Source organism: Daldinia decipiens (assembly GCF_022478715.1).
Source record: "Daldinia decipiens strain CBS 113046 unplaced genomic scaffold F4813scaffold_65, whole genome shotgun sequence".
NCBI lineage: Eukaryota > Fungi > Ascomycota > Sordariomycetes > Xylariales > Hypoxylaceae > Daldinia > Daldinia decipiens.
Window position 1 is genome coordinate 20,990 of NW_026054608.1, and position 18,791 is coordinate 39,780.

General features: G+C 47.1%; 7 protein-coding genes across 7 annotated transcripts; 4 read left to right on the top strand and 3 right to left on the bottom strand.

Moving 5' to 3' along the window:
* The first annotated feature begins 550 nt into the window (after positions 1-550).
* F4813DRAFT_377566 (26S proteasome regulatory complex, non-ATPase subcomplex, Rpn2/Psmd1 subunit) lies at positions 551-5,017 on the top strand. The gene is made up of 3 exons (XM_049245252.1): positions 551-1,133; positions 1,205-4,196; positions 4,250-5,017. Exons 1-3 carry the CDS (start codon positions 994-996, stop codon positions 4,562-4,564), a joined length of 3,447 nt encoding a protein of 1,148 aa, XP_049094515.1. The 5' UTR covers positions 551-993; the 3' UTR covers positions 4,565-5,017.
* Positions 5,018-5,970, bottom strand: F4813DRAFT_377567 (uncharacterized protein). The gene has a single exon (XM_049245253.1). The coding sequence runs from the start codon at positions 5,601-5,603 to the stop codon at positions 5,076-5,078; it is 528 nt and encodes a 175-aa protein (XP_049094516.1). The 5' UTR covers positions 5,604-5,970; the 3' UTR covers positions 5,018-5,075.
* A 1,220-nt stretch (positions 5,971-7,190) lies between these two features.
* On the top strand, positions 7,191-9,627 carry F4813DRAFT_306325 (Oxidoreductase, molybdopterin-binding domain-containing protein). Its single transcript, XM_049240824.1, has one exon. It carries the CDS (start codon positions 7,554-7,556, stop codon positions 9,378-9,380), a length of 1,827 nt encoding a protein of 608 aa, XP_049094517.1. The 5' UTR covers positions 7,191-7,553; the 3' UTR covers positions 9,381-9,627.
* A 20-nt stretch (positions 9,628-9,647) lies between these two features.
* Positions 9,648-11,391, bottom strand: F4813DRAFT_377572 (membrane-associating domain-containing protein). Its single transcript, XM_049245254.1, has 3 exons — positions 10,827-11,391; positions 10,047-10,344; positions 9,648-9,970 (listed from the first exon to the last, which is right to left on the bottom strand). Exons 1-3 carry the CDS (start codon positions 10,843-10,845, stop codon positions 9,874-9,876), a joined length of 414 nt encoding a protein of 137 aa, XP_049094518.1. The 5' UTR covers positions 10,846-11,391; the 3' UTR covers positions 9,648-9,873.
* An 864-nt stretch (positions 11,392-12,255) lies between these two features.
* Positions 12,256-13,976, top strand: F4813DRAFT_394567 (uncharacterized protein; the record flags this gene model as incomplete). The annotated part of the gene is made up of 4 exons (XM_049247583.1): positions 12,256-12,732; positions 12,796-12,859; positions 12,912-13,179; positions 13,268-13,976. 4 exons carry the CDS (start codon positions 12,256-12,258, stop codon positions 13,974-13,976), a joined length of 1,518 nt encoding a protein of 505 aa, XP_049094519.1.
* A 1,200-nt stretch (positions 13,977-15,176) lies between these two features.
* On the top strand, positions 15,177-16,520 carry F4813DRAFT_383923 (glycerophosphoryl diester phosphodiesterase family protein; the record flags this gene model as incomplete). Its single annotated transcript, XM_049246001.1, has 3 exons — positions 15,177-15,489; positions 15,545-15,760; positions 15,820-16,520. 3 exons carry the CDS (start codon positions 15,177-15,179, stop codon positions 16,518-16,520), a joined length of 1,230 nt encoding a protein of 409 aa, XP_049094520.1.
* Positions 16,521-16,683: 163 nt separating this feature from the next.
* F4813DRAFT_306399 (glycoside hydrolase family 18 protein) lies at positions 16,684-18,575 on the bottom strand. The gene is made up of 4 exons (XM_049240825.1): positions 18,107-18,575; positions 17,769-18,055; positions 17,671-17,698; positions 16,684-17,601 (listed from the first exon to the last, which is right to left on the bottom strand). The coding sequence occupies exons 1-4, from the start codon at positions 18,205-18,207 to the stop codon at positions 16,848-16,850; spliced, it is 1,170 nt and encodes a 389-aa protein (XP_049094521.1). The 5' UTR covers positions 18,208-18,575; the 3' UTR covers positions 16,684-16,847.
* Positions 18,576-18,791: the final 216 nt, after the last annotated feature.

The window sequence follows — 18,791 nt, forward strand, 5'->3', positions numbered from 1 at the left end:
GACATGATGAATCGATCAATTAGTACAAATGCATGTAGAGCTTTGATTTTTTTTTTTTTATATTATGTACCTAACTATATTTTTTTATTCTCTTATCCTTGCATTAGGTGTTCAAAGTACAAGTACCTAGAATGTGGTATTACAAGTAGTGTATATCTAAGTACCTAATACTAATAAGAGCCAACATAAAATACATGTACCTAAGGAAGTTTATATGTCATATGACTAACAGTACCGGCTCTTTCCATAGCGATAAAAGAAAGAAGCGTTGGATATATCTACATGTAGTCTCGAGGAATGATTCGTCTTAAAGGATAGGTACCTACCTATGTATCCAAACTCCTAACTGACGAGTTCTTTAGCTTTGAAAGTCCGAATTTGATCGAATTGGACCCTAAGTACGTAGGACGTACCTAACATTCAAAGGGAACGGAGTTCTTGTTTGAGACTCTTACCCCCTTCGAAGACACGCCATTGTCTAATTGGCTAGCTCTATTAAGTACCTAACCTAGGTTAGGTTCTTAAGAGCCACTTGCGGCTTATCTCCTGGGGCTGGTATACTTGATGTTACCTAAGGTATAGGTAGTACAATACCTGAGGTAATATTAGGTAATCTTCAGGTTGCCAAGGCAGGCAGGCAGAGCTGCGCCTGACGTGGACGTTAAAGCTTAGTCAATGCCAAGTACATACGTTGTAAGGTTCGCGCGTCGACCAGTGTTTCGCTTCTATCTAAGCTTTGCATCCGTTACATCAAAATCCATTCGAAATAACTTCACAACTACATAACCTCTTAAATAATACACCACACAAAAATAGTACAGCATCACACCAGTCGCATTGCACAGCACGGCGGACGTAACCGCCGGTACAATCCTGTAATCGGCCTAGTTTTGTTCCGTATATTCTCTTATTTTCTCCCATTTCCAACCGCCGAAAACAGTCGTCTGGTAAACGTCTCTCATACCTTACCAAGTATACACGACCGATTTCAAGATGCCTGGTTTGGTCACGGCTACTGGCGTGCTAGCGTTCCTAGCCGACGAGGAGCCCGAGCTTAAGGTGTTCGCGCTGCAGACCCTCAACGACGATATAGACACTGTTTGGTTCGAGGTCGCCAGCGCTCTAGGCCAGATGTAAGCAAACTTTTGCATATTATCCAATATCCTTCTTCGTATAGTCAGATTCTAACCAGCTGGGGTCTTAGCGAGGCTCTCTACGAGGATGAATCCTTTCCCGAACGCAAGCTGGCCGCCCTCGTTCTCGCCAAGGTCTACTACCACCTTCAAGCCTACGATGAGAGCATGTTTTTCGCCCTAGCCGCGGGTGAGCTATTCAAGCTCGATAACCCCGGAGAGTTTGAGGAAACCATCATCTCTAAATGTGTTGACCATTACATCGCTACCAAGAATGGGAACCACATCGTCGTCAGCAAGAAGGATGGAGACGCTTCTCTGCCTGCCCTCGCTACAGCTTTTTCGAGTACTACCTCTGACGGCAACGCTTCCGCCCTCATCTCACCCACGACTCCCTTCTCCCAGTCCACCCTGCCGTCTAAGTCCCTTTTGTCTCGCGCTTCGACCGACAATGCAATTCTCGAGCCTTCCTTCGAACCCCAGAAAAAGCAGCACCGGTCGTCCTCTATCGCCTTGACCCATAACGAACTTGACACCCGACGTGCCATTGACAGCGTTATAGAGCGATTGTTCGAGAGCTGCTTGAGAGAGAAGCGTTACCAGCAAGTTGTAGGTATCGCTGTCGAAGCGAAGCGGCTCGATGTGGTCAGCAAGGTTATCCAACGCGCAGACGATGATTATAAGCGCAACAAGGGCAAATCCACGCAGGAAGACGCCATGGGCCCTGCCGAGGAGCTTCTCGATTATTGCTTAAATATATGCATGGACGTTGTGCAGGAGCGAGCTTTCCGGGATGACATCTTACAGCTTATCCTCGATATTCTCACTAGCGGCCGGGCTAAAGATCCAGACTACTTCTCCATCGCTAAGTGTATTGTCTATCTTAACAAGGACGAGCAGGCCCGCACAGTCATACAGCATCTCGTCAAAAGTGAGACTGTCGAGGCTATCGCCATAGCTTACCAATTTGCTTTCGACCTATACGACAACGGCACGCAGGAGTTTCTGGGCAAGGTCATCTCAGGCTTACCCAAGGGCGAGCCACCTGCCGAGAAAAAAGAGGACGAGCCCACGGGCGAATCCGAGAGAGAACCCTTACTTGGCGAATCCGATGTAGGAGAAGTCGATGAGAAGAAGGCCGCGATATACAAAAACATCCGCTCCATTCTTGATGGCACTAAAACCATCAAGCTTAATCTTGAATTCCTCTACCGCAACAACCGTACTGACCTGAGTATCCTCAACAAGGTTCGAGACAGTCTAGAGGGTCGACATTCCATCTTCCACACAGCTGTCACTTTCTGCAATGCCTTTATGAACCAAGGCACGACCAACGACAAGTTCTTCCGAGATAACTTGGAGTGGCTAGGTAAGGCGGTGAACTGGTCCAAGTTCACCGCCACTGCGGCTTTAGGTGTTATCCACCGCGGGAACCTGTCGCAATCTAGGAAGCTCCTAGAGCCTTATCTCCCCCGGGGTGCCGGTGGTATTAGTGGCGGCTCTCCTTATTCGCAGGGTGGAGCCCTCTATGCGTATGGTCTTATCCACGCGAATCACGGTGCTGACGCCTTGGACTACCTTAAGACCCAGTTTGTTGCTGCCGAGGAAGAGGTCATCCAGCATGGTGGCGCCCTAGGTCTTGGTCTCGCTGGCATGGCTAGCGGAAACGAGGAGATCTTCGAGAATCTCAAGGCTGTTCTTTACGCCGACTCTGCTCTGAATGGTGAGGCTGTCGGTCTTGCGATGGGTCTGATCATGCTGGGTACTGGAAACGTAAAGGCCCTGGAAGATATGGTTGCCTACGCGCACGAAACATCCCACGAGAAGAGTGTGCGAGGTTTGGCTCTGGGTATGGCCTTGATCATGTATGGCCAGCAAGAGGGTGCGGACGTCATGATTGAAGGTCTTCTGATGGATCCGGATCCATCGTTGCGATACGGTGGTATTATGACTGTGGCAATGGCTTACTGCGGCACCGGCAGCAACAAGGCGATTCGGAAGCTGCTGCACGTCGCCGTCAGTGATGTCAACGATGATGTTCGGCGAATTGCAGTCATGAGCTTGGGTTTCATCCTGTTCCGCAAGCCGGGAAGCGTGCCTCGCATGGTCGAGCTCCTCTCCGAATCATACAACCCCCACGTGCGTTATGGCTCCGCGATGGCGCTCGGTATCTCATGCGCAGGAACAGGACTCGACGAGGCTATCGACCTTCTAGAGCCTATGATGAAGGATCCTACCGACTTCGTCAGGCAAGGTGCTCTGATTGCGTTGGCCATGATCATGATCCAACAGAACGAAGTGATGAACCCCAAGGTTGCGTCGATCCGCAAGATACTAAAGAAGGTCGTCGGCGACCGCCACGAAGATGCGATGACCAAATTCGGCGCGGCCCTCGCTCTAGGTATTATCGACGCCGGTGGGCGTAATTGCACAATTGGCCTACAGACCCAGACGGGCAATCTGAACATGGCCGGCATTGTCGGTATGGCCGTGTTCACGCAGTACTGGTACTGGTTCCCCTTCACTCATTTCTTGTCTCTGGCCTTCAGTCCAACCTCGATCATCGCTCTCGATCACGAGTTGGATATCATCGACGTCAAGTTTCACTGCGCTACCAAACCAAGCCTGTTCGACTACCCACCAGAGCAGGAGGTCAAGGCGGAAGAGGGACCGGCCATGATTGCCACCGCCATTCTCTCCACCACTGCCCAGGCCAAACGCCGAGCCCAGAAGAAAGAGAAGGCGCAGAGACGAGAAAGCATGGATATCGACTCCACTGCTACTCCGACCACTTCTAAGTCAGGTGCCACCGGTGATAAAATGGAGGTCGACACGAAGACCAAGCAAGGTGAAGACACTAAAGACAAGAAAGAGGGGGATACCCCTGCGCCAGGAGACAAGGAAGGATCAACGCCTCCTGCGGATATCAGGAAAAGGGCGGAGAAAGAGAAGCCGGGCTACGATATTGAGAATATGAGCCGCGTCTTACCCGCGCAGCTCAAGTACATCAGCCTCGCTAAAGGTCGTTACTGGCCCGTCAAATTAGTGAGGCCTGGTCCATTGGTAAGATGATCAGGCAACTTTTGTTTGCTTCATAATGCTAACCTTGAATACAGCCTACCGGCGGTCCTATACTATTACACGACACGCAGCCCGACAAGGAAAAGGCGCTTATCGAAGAAAAACTCAAGAAGGTAGCAACAGAGAAGGCCCCTGTCGCCGGTGCTGGTTCGCGCAACCCACGATCCGTGGAGGAGGCGCTCCTCAGCCGGCTTGGACGAGACCAACTCACTACTCCAAGCCGGAACATGACTGGCGCCGCTGCCGCTGCCGGTGTACTGACTGCTATCGATGAGGATGGCGAAGGAGACGAAGAAGCGCAACCTCCTCACGATTTTGAGTACTATACCGACGAAGAGGAGGATGACTAGGCGACGCTTTTAAGATAACGGCAGCCGTGTGAACATGTATCTTAATTGTAACATAGATGATCCAGTCCCGCGCAATAATTATCTTGGCGTCCTAAGCCTAAGAGTACTACTAAATATTCTGATCTGCAGCTCTAATCGAGCTAGTACGTCGACATCTATTACATGAGCCCGACTATTATAGGCAAATTGCATCATCTCTACACTAGATACTAACTACGCACTCTAGTAGTTAGAGTGCATACCAAGAGGGTTTACTTGAGTCTCATCTAATCGAATAATTTCTCATGTAGGTTCTCGCTATGCCTAGTTCTCTTATATGATATAAGAGATCTCTCTCGAATTTAGCAACTTTCCGCCCCCTTTTATAAATATGGATGACCCCGTTCAGAGTCATACATGTTCCTCCGTTATTATTAACCGGCCTTAATCACTTTACGAATTTCAGAAGCATATAGGTACCCGTGTCATTGATTCTTATATTCGTACACGCTACTAATCAACAAAGCACCCCTTACATCCCATCGGCAAGCATAGCATTAACCAGTTGAACATGGCGGTCCCCGTTTGTCTCGCTCCACTCGCTCTCGTAGTTTAGACCGTAAGGCCAAAAGTGGCCGCCACCACAGCTTATCTTAGCATTAGAACCATCCCACGACCGAAGCAGCGGCGTCGCTTTCGGCCAGTTGTTAGCCGCGCAGTGCTGATCGAAAGCAGCCGTCTGTCCGACTCCAAGCGTGTGAGCTATCTCGTGCATCGCCGTGCGCTCGGTCATGTAGGACCTGTCGGAGCCGAATCGAAGGTCTCCGTTATAGTTGGCTTCGGCCGTGGGTACGCCGGGAGAATAATAAACTCGGATAGTTTTGCTGGCGCTCGTGAAGCGGGAGTATCGCGCAACAGCAAGCTTCATGGCAGATTCGATGCGAGTATACGCCTCTGATTGGTCCGCCGTCGGGTTGGAGGCTTTCTGCAGCGTCCATGTTATCGCTCCCGACACGGCGGAGGCGTAGGTCAGCGTTGCGGCAAGGATAGAGAAACGCATGACGGATGGCGATCTTGTAGTGCTGATGATATCGATGGGATTTGTGTAAATCAGTTCGGAAACGATCTACACCAAAAGTCTGGCAGTTTACATCTATATAACAGTTTCATCTTCCCCTGTCGATCCCCACGAATATATTGCTCTTAATATAGCATTGTCTTGTTCCTCGATGTGCTCTTCGTGGATTAATAGCCGGTGGGCGTTCTGATAAATACAAAGAAGCTCATATGGTAGTATCAAGCCGCGGAATAATATCCAGTTCATCCACTTAATATCACTACCTTCCTAGGGTCCTTATGATTCTCGGACGGTTGCCCTCCGATAGAAATCATATTAAAACAAACCTCGAGATCTTGGCATCGCGGGCTAGAAGCCGCTCTTATCATGGTTCCTTGGCACGCATATGCCTTCTTTTACAAATGTAACATATTATAATAGTTAAGTGAAATAAGTCCAGAGGCTAAGATCTATCCACATCAACCATAGCTACCTGAAGTTTCAGATTGTTGGTATGGATCTCACTAGCTTAGGTATAAACTAAACATAACTATAAGGTCTAAAACCGCCATGCTAATACTAAGCGTTTGTTTAATATTTTACCGTGTTATTAACCTTGGAACCCTTGAGTATAGATACTTATCAAATCTTAAACATACTTGTATATCTTTATCCATAGTAGATTTAACACTATTTCGAGCAAGAAGGGACATGTTGCCGATAGTCTAATTATATTGTCATGTGATTCATTCCACTTATATGAAATGAGAATATCCGTAAGCTCTTACTAACAATTGAGGGAAAGTAGACCTTATAAATACTGTAATAAGCCGGCTACTGACTCGGGACCGACATATCATAGATCCCGAATGCCGTCGTGAGACCATCAGGCCGTCGGGACTCGGAAGGAAGCGAGACGGAAGGCGTAGGTAGCTGTATATATAGGTAGGTAATGGTCAGGTACCTCACATTAGCGCTATGACCTGACCAATTAGGGCTGATAATACGTCGCTAGCAGGTTTTCAGCCCTGCTAGATACAAGTGCAACAGGGGCAACAGGGGATTTCTAGCGGTGAACGACTTCCACTAATATTCTTCGAACCTTCTTCTCCTTGTGCCATGCCATCCATCCATCATCCAACCATTCGTCATCCATCCAATCCTAAGCTAACAACCTATAATCTTCAGCCGACCTTTTCTTTCAACCGTGTGTCGCTCGTAAAGTAGCATCAATTATCGGTGAGTACCAAGGTAAGTGAAGACTGAAATAAAGCAAGCGTTTACAAGCATATAGAGACGTAGTTCGTCTTTCATTTTGTCCGAAAAGCTGCGAGATCGGACTTGATTGGATTTGTGGTAGGCTTCGTCTTCTATCGGTTGTTTGCCCAACAATTCATCTTCGCTTTTCCGTCCGGCTCGCAATGTTTACAACTCGTCGTCTGCCGATATATCTCCCTTTTCTCACTTACATCGGTCAGCGCCTTATACAAAATCACGGTCTGGCGGCCACCGGCAGCCGAAATATCATTGATTCCGGAGGGTTTCTATTTTCTTGACTCACGTCTATAAAAATTTTATACAAGATTTAGTCCTATTCGCGTTTTGTTATTCTCTCCTTTCCTTTCTCCTTTAAGGCTATGATTGGATTTATATTGCACTATATTTATTATTCATCGAGGTAGTTCCTCCTAAGCACGTTCGCCATCTTTTCTTACTTTGGTGTTTGTGTTTGCTTTTCTACACGTAGTCAATGCACAACGTTTAAATTTTGTTAGAGCGGAGAGAAGTTCCGTGCTTCGTCGCCTTGACGGACCCACGAGTTGAGGAATCGCCTCTTTAAACCCAACTGAAGCTACGTGGCTTGTCTGCATCACGCTGCTATGGACACAGCACTGGTATATCCTGATTCAACTTCACCTTAGGGTAAGACTCATAAGGTCTCTAACTTACATCATGTCGATACCAACCACACGGCAATTTGGTCTAGAACTGTTCAGAGCAGCAAGACAATATCGACCAGCTCTCCAGTATCTTCAAAACCCCGAGATTCGACAACCAGCCAATTCCTGTGCTAGATTCTTTAGCTTCCAATCCGCTTTTCGAACTGCGTCATTCAAGGCGGCGCCGAAACTGCCTCCTAATGCTCGTCGTCTACGTCCCTTCCGCGTCCTCGTTGCAGGCGGTGGATTCCTCGCCATCCTCTTCTCCGTCCTCCAACCTGTTTCCCACGAGCCTCTTGAGGTACCCCGAGACGTAGGCCCACCTCCCGACTCGGCTTCTAGCGACGATGACGACGGTTTGCCACGCTATAGGCTTTCAGAGGTCAAAGAGCATGGGCCAAAATCAGAAAGGCCTTGGGTGATATACGAGGACAAGGTATACGACATAACAGATTGGGTCCCTGCCCATCCTGGTGGTAAGGTTATCCTCCGTGCCGCTGGTGGTAGCATCGAACCGTACTGGAACATCTTTTCTATTCACAAGTCGCCGTACGTCCGCGAGATTCTTGAACAGTATATAGTTGGAAAGGTGCATCCGGATGACCTTGAGAATGGAAGACCGCTGCAGGACCACATCGAAGATCCGTTTATGGCCGACCCGGTCAGGGACGCAAAGCTGATGAAGCTAACGCAGAAGCCGTGTAACGCGGAAACCCCTGGGAATGAATTAGCAGAACATTTTTTCACTCCTAACGAGGTTTTCTACGTCCGTAATCACATGTGGGTTCCCGTCGTGGAAAATGCCGATGCCGATGATCATAGTATCACCGTTGAACTACCCGATGGTGACATTAAAACCTACAGCATCAAGGATCTCAAGGCTCGTTTTAAGCAGCATACCGTAACGGCCGTTTTGCAATGCTCTGGGAACCGACGTAGTGATATGACCCGCTATGCGAAGAAAACAAATGGTCTACAATGGACGGTCGGCGCTATCAGCTGCGCAAAATGGGAAGGTGTGCGACTACGAGACGTTCTCGCCGACGCCGGCCTGTCTCTCGAAGACCCGGGAGAGGATGCCCAACACGTCCAATTCTCAGGACTAGAAGCATACGGCGCCAGCATCCCTATCGCGCCGGTCCTTGATCCCATGGGAGACGTACTCCTCGCGTTCAAGATGAACGATGCCCCCCTTCCACGCGACCACGGCTTTCCGGTTAGGGTGATTGTTCCAGGTCATGTAGCGGCCAGGTGCGTCAAGTGGGTAAACAAGATCGTGGTGAGCGACGAAGAGAGCAATACGACATGGCAACGCCGGGATTACAAGTGCTTCGGACCAAACGAAGTCAAGCAGGATTGGGACAAGTACAAGGCTATCCAAGTGATGCCCATTACAAGCGCGATCACGCGGACGATATTAAAGCCTTCAGAAGAGATACCGGGCGAAAATACCGGGGAGTCAGCCAAGAGATCTGTTGTTCAGATCGAAGGGTACGCCTATTCGGGTGGTGGGCGAGAGATCCAGCGTGTCGATATAAGTCTTGATGGTGGGGAGACGTGGGATCAAGCACAGCTGATTGACGACACCAAACTCGAAAAGGGAAGTAAAGCATGGTGTTGGAAGAGGTGGCGGTACGAGGCCGGACTGTCCGAAGTTTCGAAAGGCTCGAAGGGTGCGTCGAGAACTACCTTCGTCGTCAAAGCCACAGATGACGCATACAATACTCAACCCCAGACCCACAAGAGCATATATAATATACGTGGTAACTTGGCTACAGCATGGCATCGTGTAGATCTCGACTACGCCACCGCCCCCAAGGATAGAGAAAATGTCAGGTAACGTTAGGGGTAACGAATGAATATCACCTGGCCCCATGGTAGGAGAAGGTGGGCCCGTTGGCCAAGGTTCACTTGTTTTATACTAACGGTGTAATAAGCTTTGGTGTTCAGGTCTTATGAACCGATGCGGTTCAGCTCGACTTTGGAAAATGGGAGTTCTTGGTTGATACGACTCGGAAATGCAATGCAAAACTTGCCTAGCATTAGACTGATTTAATAGCTAACAGGTAATATTTTATGTAGATTCACATTTAGATGAAGTCCATGTTTGATCAGAACCGTGTTTATTAGTGGTATATTTAAAAATGGTATGTTATCATTATCGTTTCCTCAATACAATCTCCACGCCAACAAAACGCCTACCAAATGCTCGAGTTTACATCCCTATTCTAGGTACGCGAGGTGGGTGAAACAGTGACATATTACTGATAGAGAAGCGAGACCTATTTATGTATAACCAGAAAGGGAATTCAAAATCGTAGTAGCTAGAGCGATTATGCGCCAGGCTGCGCGTGCGGCTTACTGACGTTGTGACCACGGCTGCGGAGAGAGTCGATGGCATCGATGACAGTAAGAAAGGTGAAAAGAGCCCTGTTTAGTATAATAGTTAGTTATTTCTTTTTCTTGTGAGAGCTAATAATAAGGGTACCCGAAGTCAGAAACGTACCAAAGGAAGAAGCCAAAAGCAACAGCGGCCTCGGCGGAACCACAAAACGAGTCCGATCCGCATTTGTAGGGCCCGCCGACGAAGACGGCGAGTGCGATTGAGCCGGCGAACCAGAAAATAGTGGTGATGGCATTAAGGGCGAGGGCTGCCAACCGGTGGAAGACGCTCGTCAGATATAGCGGCGTTATACCCACGTATATCAATACTAATAACGTCCATACTGAGTTAAATATCATGAAATTGACGCGCGACGGTGAGTAGCCGCCGAAGCCAAACCAGCTATCATACCGACTGGCCACTATCAAATACGAGAAGTTAGCAATTCCATGATTATTGATTCTAATTTTCTTTGCCTTCTTTATGTCAGGCTAGATACAGTTTAGTCAGGTGAGTCAGGTGCAAATAACATACAATATGCTGTTAAGCCAAGTTCGATGACAGCGAAGATAGCTGCCACGATGTGGACGATGGGCACAAACCCGTACGCCATTGGAACCGTGTGTGTTTATGGGTTTAGAGATGTAAGAGAAAGGTTTTGCGATTACGACAATCGCAATCTCCTAAGAGCGCTGGTAGAAATAGTAGTAGCTAGTATTCGAACCTTTGCTATATACAAAAGATAGATGCGATCTTTTAGATAGAGATAGGTAGGATGAGATTGTCTGATTATGGGATTGTGGAAGTGAAGCTAGATTGTTGGGTATGTTTGATTACAAGAAACAGAGCCTTTAAAGCATGCAAACTTTTTATATGTATGCGGTATCATGAACAGGGACTTACATGTGGCATGGCGTGGCATGACGGGGAAAGCTGGTTACAGCACATCCAAGATGCGATGACGATTCGTCCATAGTGTGCGCGATTCGCAGCGGAATCTTGGAATTATGGCTACGGAACAAATAGTGCAAGTGGTCTAAGTGGTATATACCTCAGCCACTATGTAAGTGCCATCATGTAAATGACATGGATCTCAAGTTCTGAAAGCTCGAGTGGATGACGTGACGTGGACTGAATCAGTCATATTTATCCTAAGCGGCGAATAAGACGTGGACTTTGAGGCTGGGTTTAATTAGTAGACTGGTAAAATCCTATCTCATTCTCATTCGGCATTGTTATCCGAAGTTTGGAACTGCCTTTTTTTACAAAGAAAATACCTAGACAAAAAGGGCCAACTTTAGTAATGTGTTTGTCTTTCGTCATAGGGCGAAGAATATTATGACGTAATTGAGTCGATCTCAAGCTTTCAGATCTGATTGCCTGATTGCCTCAGGTAACCGCAAGCAACGTCTTTACCATATTCAGCTAACAGCTTGGCGCGTGACTAATTCGATTGGCCGAGTAAGACTTGGCGGATTTAGAATGTACCTAAGGCATACATATAAAATTACGTACCTAAGGTAACCTAGCCATAACTATAATAAATTCAATAAAAGTATTGAAATAAACGTTGTCTTACATCTCAAATTTTGAATGGCGTGAGATCCATTTGGATTTGATAATGAATTGTGTGACGCCATTATATTCATAGCTATTAACATCTCGGTTAACGTATGAGCCAAACTATATCTTCATAAAGGGTCTTAAGCCCTTGAAGCTAACGAGCTATTCAGTCTGCGTTATACTATATGTCGTATGTCTTTAATAGCATCATATTTTTTCTCGGTATCTTTCTCATATAAACTAAACATATAAGTAAACCACCTGCTTGGTGCGTTCCAGTAGCATAGGTACCTACATAATCACGTCATAATTCCTACATCTTAAATAAAAAGACGTTTAGGAAATATGCGCCAGCAAACATATAGAATAATAAATATGTCCTTAGACATATACTAGATAGAATGGATATAAAGTTACTTTCCCTCATCTCACTCGTTCTTATCAGTGCTACGATACATATAGATCCCGGATCTCCTCCCCGCCCCCGCCCGCTTTATGCAACTCGACGGCAAAGGGATAAACCACTCAAAAAGAGTCACAAATCCAAAAATGAACCTATAAAGAAATTTCTTGCATTAATACCTATAGTTATCTAACCTTAACAATAAGCTGCCTTGGAAACCAAAAACGATACACTACGGCGTCCTTACTAAACTTCCCTATCGAGATCCTAAATTATATGATAGAGTTAATGAATCCTTATAATAAACATGCCTTCTTTCAACTAAGCCTTACATGCAAGCTTCTTAATGAGTTAGCCACGCCGATCATGTATCGAACGGTAACATTCTGGGAGCCAACAATCGCGGGATACCAACGGGCTCCTATCCCATCTTTCATTCGTTCCGTCTTGTCCTCTCCCGTGCGAGCTTCTATGGTCACATTATTTGCCGTTACCAGCTTTGCTTGCGCCAAGGACCCCAAGGTCGTTGACTTCAACACTTTCATAAACGGTTTAAGAGAGGCTGTTCCTGACAAGTCGATACTAGAGTTATGGGAGAAACACCTCTTTAACTACACAGAGTTGCTAGATGATCGTCTGCTCCCAGGCTGCGTAGCTTTTCTCGCAGTGCTATGCCTTCCACGTCTCAAGATAATATTCTTCAGCGATCACTTCTCGAACTCACAATGGGACTTACTAAGAGATATCTTGGAAGAAAATAGGAATCGAGGGGATGAAACCCTAGTACATAGTGTTTGGCCTATGCTAGACTCAGTCATTATTGTCACGAGGTGGGACCAAACAGTAGGGAAACAATTTTGTTGTTCCGCGAGGAGCTCTAATCTATCTACGTGGATCTATGTCTAGTTATACACTCTAAACATGGTCTTTGTTCCATATGTTTTGTCTAGAACCCTGACAATTATACACGGTGAGGGGAGAATAAAAGCATAGCTGTCTTACAGAACTAACTTTCCATATAGACATGCATCATAATTATTACACCAGCGATTACAATGTGCCGCTGGCGATGTTCGCTCTGCTGCCGGGAGTAAACCGGCTCCAGGCTTCCTGGCAAGTTGATCCCGAGGTGGTAAAGCAACCCTCGTGTCTTACGCTACTTCCACTACATAGCACTGAGCTTGAAGAACTTATACTACAGCCTATGTGTAACATCCATTCTTCCCGCTTAGATATATTGCTGCGAGTACCCAAGAACCTTAGGATCTTTAAATTCCAAGCCAGAGCATTGTAAGTAATTCATCCCATCAAATGGGTTATGGTCTCAAGCCCTGCTATACTTATATCTCTGGTCAAACTTAGTTCACATCGCCATCAGGGCCGTTGACGATGCTCCCTTCGAATTGAAATGGCTAGACCGCTTCGTTTGTCACCAGTCCCACTCTCTGGAACACATCTCGCTTACGCATAAGTGGTATGAAGAAGACCTCAGTCTCACCAGCGAAATCCAAATCGAACCCATGTCCTTTTCCAATTTCGTCATCTTGAAGACGATAGAAATTTCACCAGCATTCGTCTTCGGTAGCCACGTGCTCCAACTGGAAAGAAGAAGGTTCCTCCGTTCGGTTAAAGTTCCCGATCCTTCAACTTTAAGTATCGAGTCTACAAAGTCATACATCATGGAGATGCTCTCCAAGTCGATAGAAATCTCACGCTTTGCGCAGTGTTACGAATTTTGGGATGCTAGGCGACTTGATCGCGCCTTGGTAGAACTCCTCCGATACCGAGATGAGCGCTTTCCTAATCTCAATACTATCGAAATTCACATTATACATTCTTTAAAAGCGACCTGGAGATTTGGTCTACCCTGGACCACCGTTGAAGCACTGTCGAGAGGTGTAAGCTTAAAATGCTTCAGAGGAGGGAGGCTCGGGTTGGAGCATATTGGAGGTGAAGACCTTGGGAAAATTTATCCCCGGCAATACGAGGGGGATGATGGGGTTTACCAAGCAAAGGAACTAGATGATTCTGATTTTCAAGAACGAGAAGAGGAAGATGACGGCGATGATGATAGTGAAGGCGATTGATAAATAATTCTTAGCATTCGGTTTGCTGGGATTTTATACTCGAGGCTTGCGGACTCGCTTTGCCCCTTATCCATACGATTTCAAAAACATTATTGAGGCGCTTCCCGGGCAATTATCAGCTTTAGTTATTATGCCGATAAAAGAACAGCGAACCATCATATCGTTTTCATTACGAACCTTCGCGTCTTTTTTTACGCGGCGTGTATTCTGTCGATGTAGCAGCTAGTAGCATTTAACTCTTGCGAAGCTAGGTATATGATGAGATTAGGTGTTCATAGACCTAAAGCAAATACTACTGTGCTAACTGGATCTTTGATTATTTAGATTCTAGAACTCCTTCCGTGTTGGGGAGTAGAGGCATTCCTCATCTAGTAGCGGTCCGTTAATACGTGTCGATTTTAAGCATCGATTATTTCGTTTTTCGATCTTACCCTAGAATTTAGTACGTTAGCTATGAAGAATATCAAAGGACTCAAAGAAGAATACCAAGCTTTTATGTCGTATTTTTTCTCTCTTTATATTCAAATGAGATGAAAGTAGGTAAGCAACAATTTTATCCTAACGAATCATATCACGACATTACAGCACGATCCGCCTTCTGGAGCCAGGGAGCTCGGGTTCCTGTCGTACTATGTAGGATGCCACGTGCTTTTATACCGGGCTTAGTGTGGTCGAGTTGAAGCATCCTGTCATCGATCTCATGTACTGTATAATGGTATAGGGCATTGTGCTATGTATATACTTTATGTATATACTTCCTTACAAGTTAAACCAAAAGACAAAGCAGATTATGTATATTCTTTTAGGGATATGGTGTACTTTAGGAAGCTATCGAAATTGTACCTAATCTTATGTATGAAATACCCATGTACGTCCAAGGCCTCGGCGAGCTTTGCAAGCAAAGCTAATCCTTGGTACGCCACAGGCATGCATCGTGCTTCTTTATTCTATGTTTCTATTGGACAATGGCTAATCAGTCAAGGATCAAGCTGTGAGGAGGCTGGTATGTAGATATCATTTCAACTTCTGCCAATCTCTACATTTGCCTACCGTTGCTGATATGTAAACTATGTCGGTGACCTAATAAATAGCCTTGTCCTCAGCTTTACGACCTTATTGGAATCCTAATGCTACATACCGAGACCTCTTCCCGTAATTTGTTCATTTAGGTCTGTTAGAAGCTTGTATTAATTGCTCGCTATGTACGTTAAGACAGCTTCGGTCATTGCGGTCATCCTCGTCGCAAGCGAGGTATCTGCTTTACCCAAGGTACCTGAGTGGTGGAAGCCAAAATCGTGGAAACCTCCGTCCCAGCACCGTTTCCAGAATGCCGAGCTCGGACCTCGTCCGCAATACCTTGTGGCCGATATGGACGAAGGATGGCTGAAGAACCGGTTATCCGCATGTTCTGACGTGGAAGCTCGGCCATCTAGGTTTAGTATCGGCCACCGTGGCGGTGCCTGTCTTCAATTTCCCGAAGAGACTCGGGAGTCCATCGAGGCTGGCACGCGCAGTACTACACCCTATACGTATAACCTAAAGAGAATATTACTGACTTGCTATTCAAGTGGGTGCTGGAATTCTTGAATGCGATGTGGCCTTTACTAACGACCGCGAGCTCGTGTGTCGACACGACCAATGCGATCTCCACACGACGACCAATATCGTCGCGACGGAACTGGGCGCTAAGTGCACGACGCCCTTTACGCCAGCAAGAGACGGCATGTCGGCAACTGCTAAGTGCTGTACGAGCGACATCACGTTGGCTGAGTTCAAATCCCTTTGTGGGAAGATGGACGGCTATAATGCATCGGCTACCACTCCGGGAGAACCACTCCGGGAGATTTTCTTCATGGGACTCCCTCGTGGCGGACTGATCTCTACGCTACTTGCGGCACGGTTCTCTCGCACAAAGAGTTTTTGCAGCTTGTCGATTCGCACGGCCGGGATTTTACGACCGAGCTTAAGCAGCCGCGTGTGCCGATGCCTTTCGACGGTGATTACACACAAGAGAAGTACGCGCAACAGGTAATCGAAGAGTACCGAGCTGCGAGAATCGATCCATCACGCGTCTGGCTACAGAGCTTCTCGTTCGCTGACGTGGCCTACTGGCTGCGCGCCGATCCTGCATTTGGCAGGCAAGCAGTGCTACTAGACGAGAGTGGCGATCTTCCAGGGTCTTTCCCGGACGCCGTAGCCAATTTGTCGTTTTATAAGGATGCTGGCGTACAGATTGTGGCACCTCCGCTTTCGTACCTCGTCGCTCTCGGAAAGGACGGCGAGTACGTGCCGTCTACGTATGCGACAACGGCGCGGAAGCTGGGGTTAAAGATCCTGACGTGGTCTCTCGAGCGCTCAGGACCACTCGCTCAAGCAGCAACCGCCGGCGACTATTACTATTTGACTATCGCTAACGGTACGCACAAGGACGGGGATATGTATAGGCTTGTTGACGTTTTGGCGCGGCAAGTCGGTGTCGAAGGTATCTTCTCGGACTGGTCCGCTACTGTCACCTATTATGCCAACTGCTTTGGGTTTTTCTGAGTACGAGATAAAAATCAGGGACGAATACTTGCAGCTCCGATTGTTGGTGCAGCTTGAGGGGTCTATTTGTCTAAACGTCTAGCTACCTAGACACGGCAGTAGAATCCGGCCTATGTTTCAACGGAATTATGTAGAGAGGTGTTTCAGCTGTAAAAACCGCGGATTCTTGTATTACGTGTCCTAAACGCGAGCATGTATCTACCTCTTGAGTAATAGTAGTTTAATAAGGCTGCTGTTATAAACATGTAAACCGAGAAGGAGGACCATACTCTCTTAGCAGTACGCGAATTTTGCTAATCAGTATACTTCGAATCAGAAAGAAAACATCTATAGTTCCTCTTTTCTGATGGATAGTTGCCTTACTCCGGCGTTGAGCGCCTTGAGATGTGCCCATTTTGGCGCGTCCTCGCCTAATCCCCATGCGAATACGCCGCCTAGCTTTTCCTTTTCAACGATGCGAGGGAACTTCTTGGCGACGGCTAGCGGAGTATCAAAGGTCCACCAGATAGCCTCATCTTGATCCCAGTAGTAGTAGCCACCCCCAACTTCATCATAACTTCCTTTTGTAATGGCTTTGTTGAACGATGACTCGACGTCTTCAGGGACGGTATCGCGCCACGAGAAGGACCCAGCTCGGCCCAGGTCAGCGCCCGTGTCCGGGTCTTCCATTAGACCGGTAGGACAGCCGATCGGGTTCTCCACGCACGGCGCGAGCTCGGTGCGAAAATACTTTGCGTAAAAAGCAAAGCCGAGGTTAATCTTGTCGCGTGTTGCACCCCTTTCCAAGTACGCATGCACAGAGTCTAAGCTAGCTTGAACGCCGGTGTGGTGTTTCGTCACATTATCGCGGCGGTTCATCAGGTCGTAAGTCATGACGTTCAAGAAGTCGAGGGATTCCATAATACGGGGGACGGTCTCGGCTTTAAAGGCGAGCATGTCTCTTAAGAGACCTGGTACCGCTGCCGATATAATTTTATCCGGGCCTAGAGCCTTGCGTACATCGGCGAGAAACTCTGGGTACGCGGCGACTTGCCAGGCTCTCTCCTCATTGGGAACCTTCTTCCAGTCTTCGCCGTTGCCTCTTGGGTGGGCATTAGTTTCACACCATAGAAAACGCTTGGGCTAAAGGTAAAGTGGGGATACGACGTACGCCGGATACTCCCAATCAATATCGACGCCTGCAATGTGCTAAGCGTCAGCGGGAAATACGCTTTTATATGCGGCACTAAGCAAGGCTTGAAAACTAACCATCAGCACCCGTATCGTGGACCATGGCGGCTACATTTTGAGCAAATCTCGTGCGGCTCTCATTCGTACGTGCGCCGGTATCGAAACCGGCCGAGTCACCCCAGCCACCGATGGCTACTATCACTTTGGTTCCGGGGTTGAATTTAGAGCGAGCTTCACTAACGGTCATGAACAGAGGCCAGGTAGAGCTGCCTACGGGACGGTTGAATAGGTCAGGGCTCATGAACGCCATAGCTACGTGAGTTATAGGCGAGCTAAGAGGTAGTTCGGGTGTAATGGGATGTTGTCTAATGCATGATCATTAGAACGAGAACAGGAGCTGGTGAAGCACAGCCTACCCTGTGAGATACATGATGTTACGAAGAGGCGTGGTCGCGGAAACCATCGCAGCAACCGAGAGGAGGCATGTAAGTGACATTTGAAAGACATTGGGAATCATGTTGACGGTTGACTGTGAATTACAAAAACGATGTTGAAAAAAGATGAATCATATTATTTTTTGGGGGGTTCAAAAATAAGACTATGATAGGTAGGAGGTGGATTTATACCTATTTAATGTGCAACTCCTTCTCGAATTATTATCATTAAAATATCAACGACGTTGTAGCTGCCTCCTAAGGTTTCTCACCGTTCGTTATTTCAGAGGTAGGTACGGATTACCTCCTAGGTTAGTGGATTTCGGCAGCTCGAGTTAGCACTTATACCCTTGCACGATATGCCTTTAATACAGGGGCAACAACAACCCTAGATACCTACCTCCTATGTAGGTATTCATCAATTGAGGTTTCCCCTATTAATACATAAGCCTTCTCGGTTACCGGCTTATAATCACATTGGAGATCTCGGGAGATCGTCCTTTTCACCCCCCCAAATATCGTCCGAGGTCGTCGCCTGCTTGGTTGTCATAATCCTCACATCTGGTAACATTAAGCAGATAATAGTGATTTTTTCATATTCTCGTCTTGACGCTGAATTATCCTATGGTATGCTCAAAAACCTTTGAACGATTAAGATAACCATGAA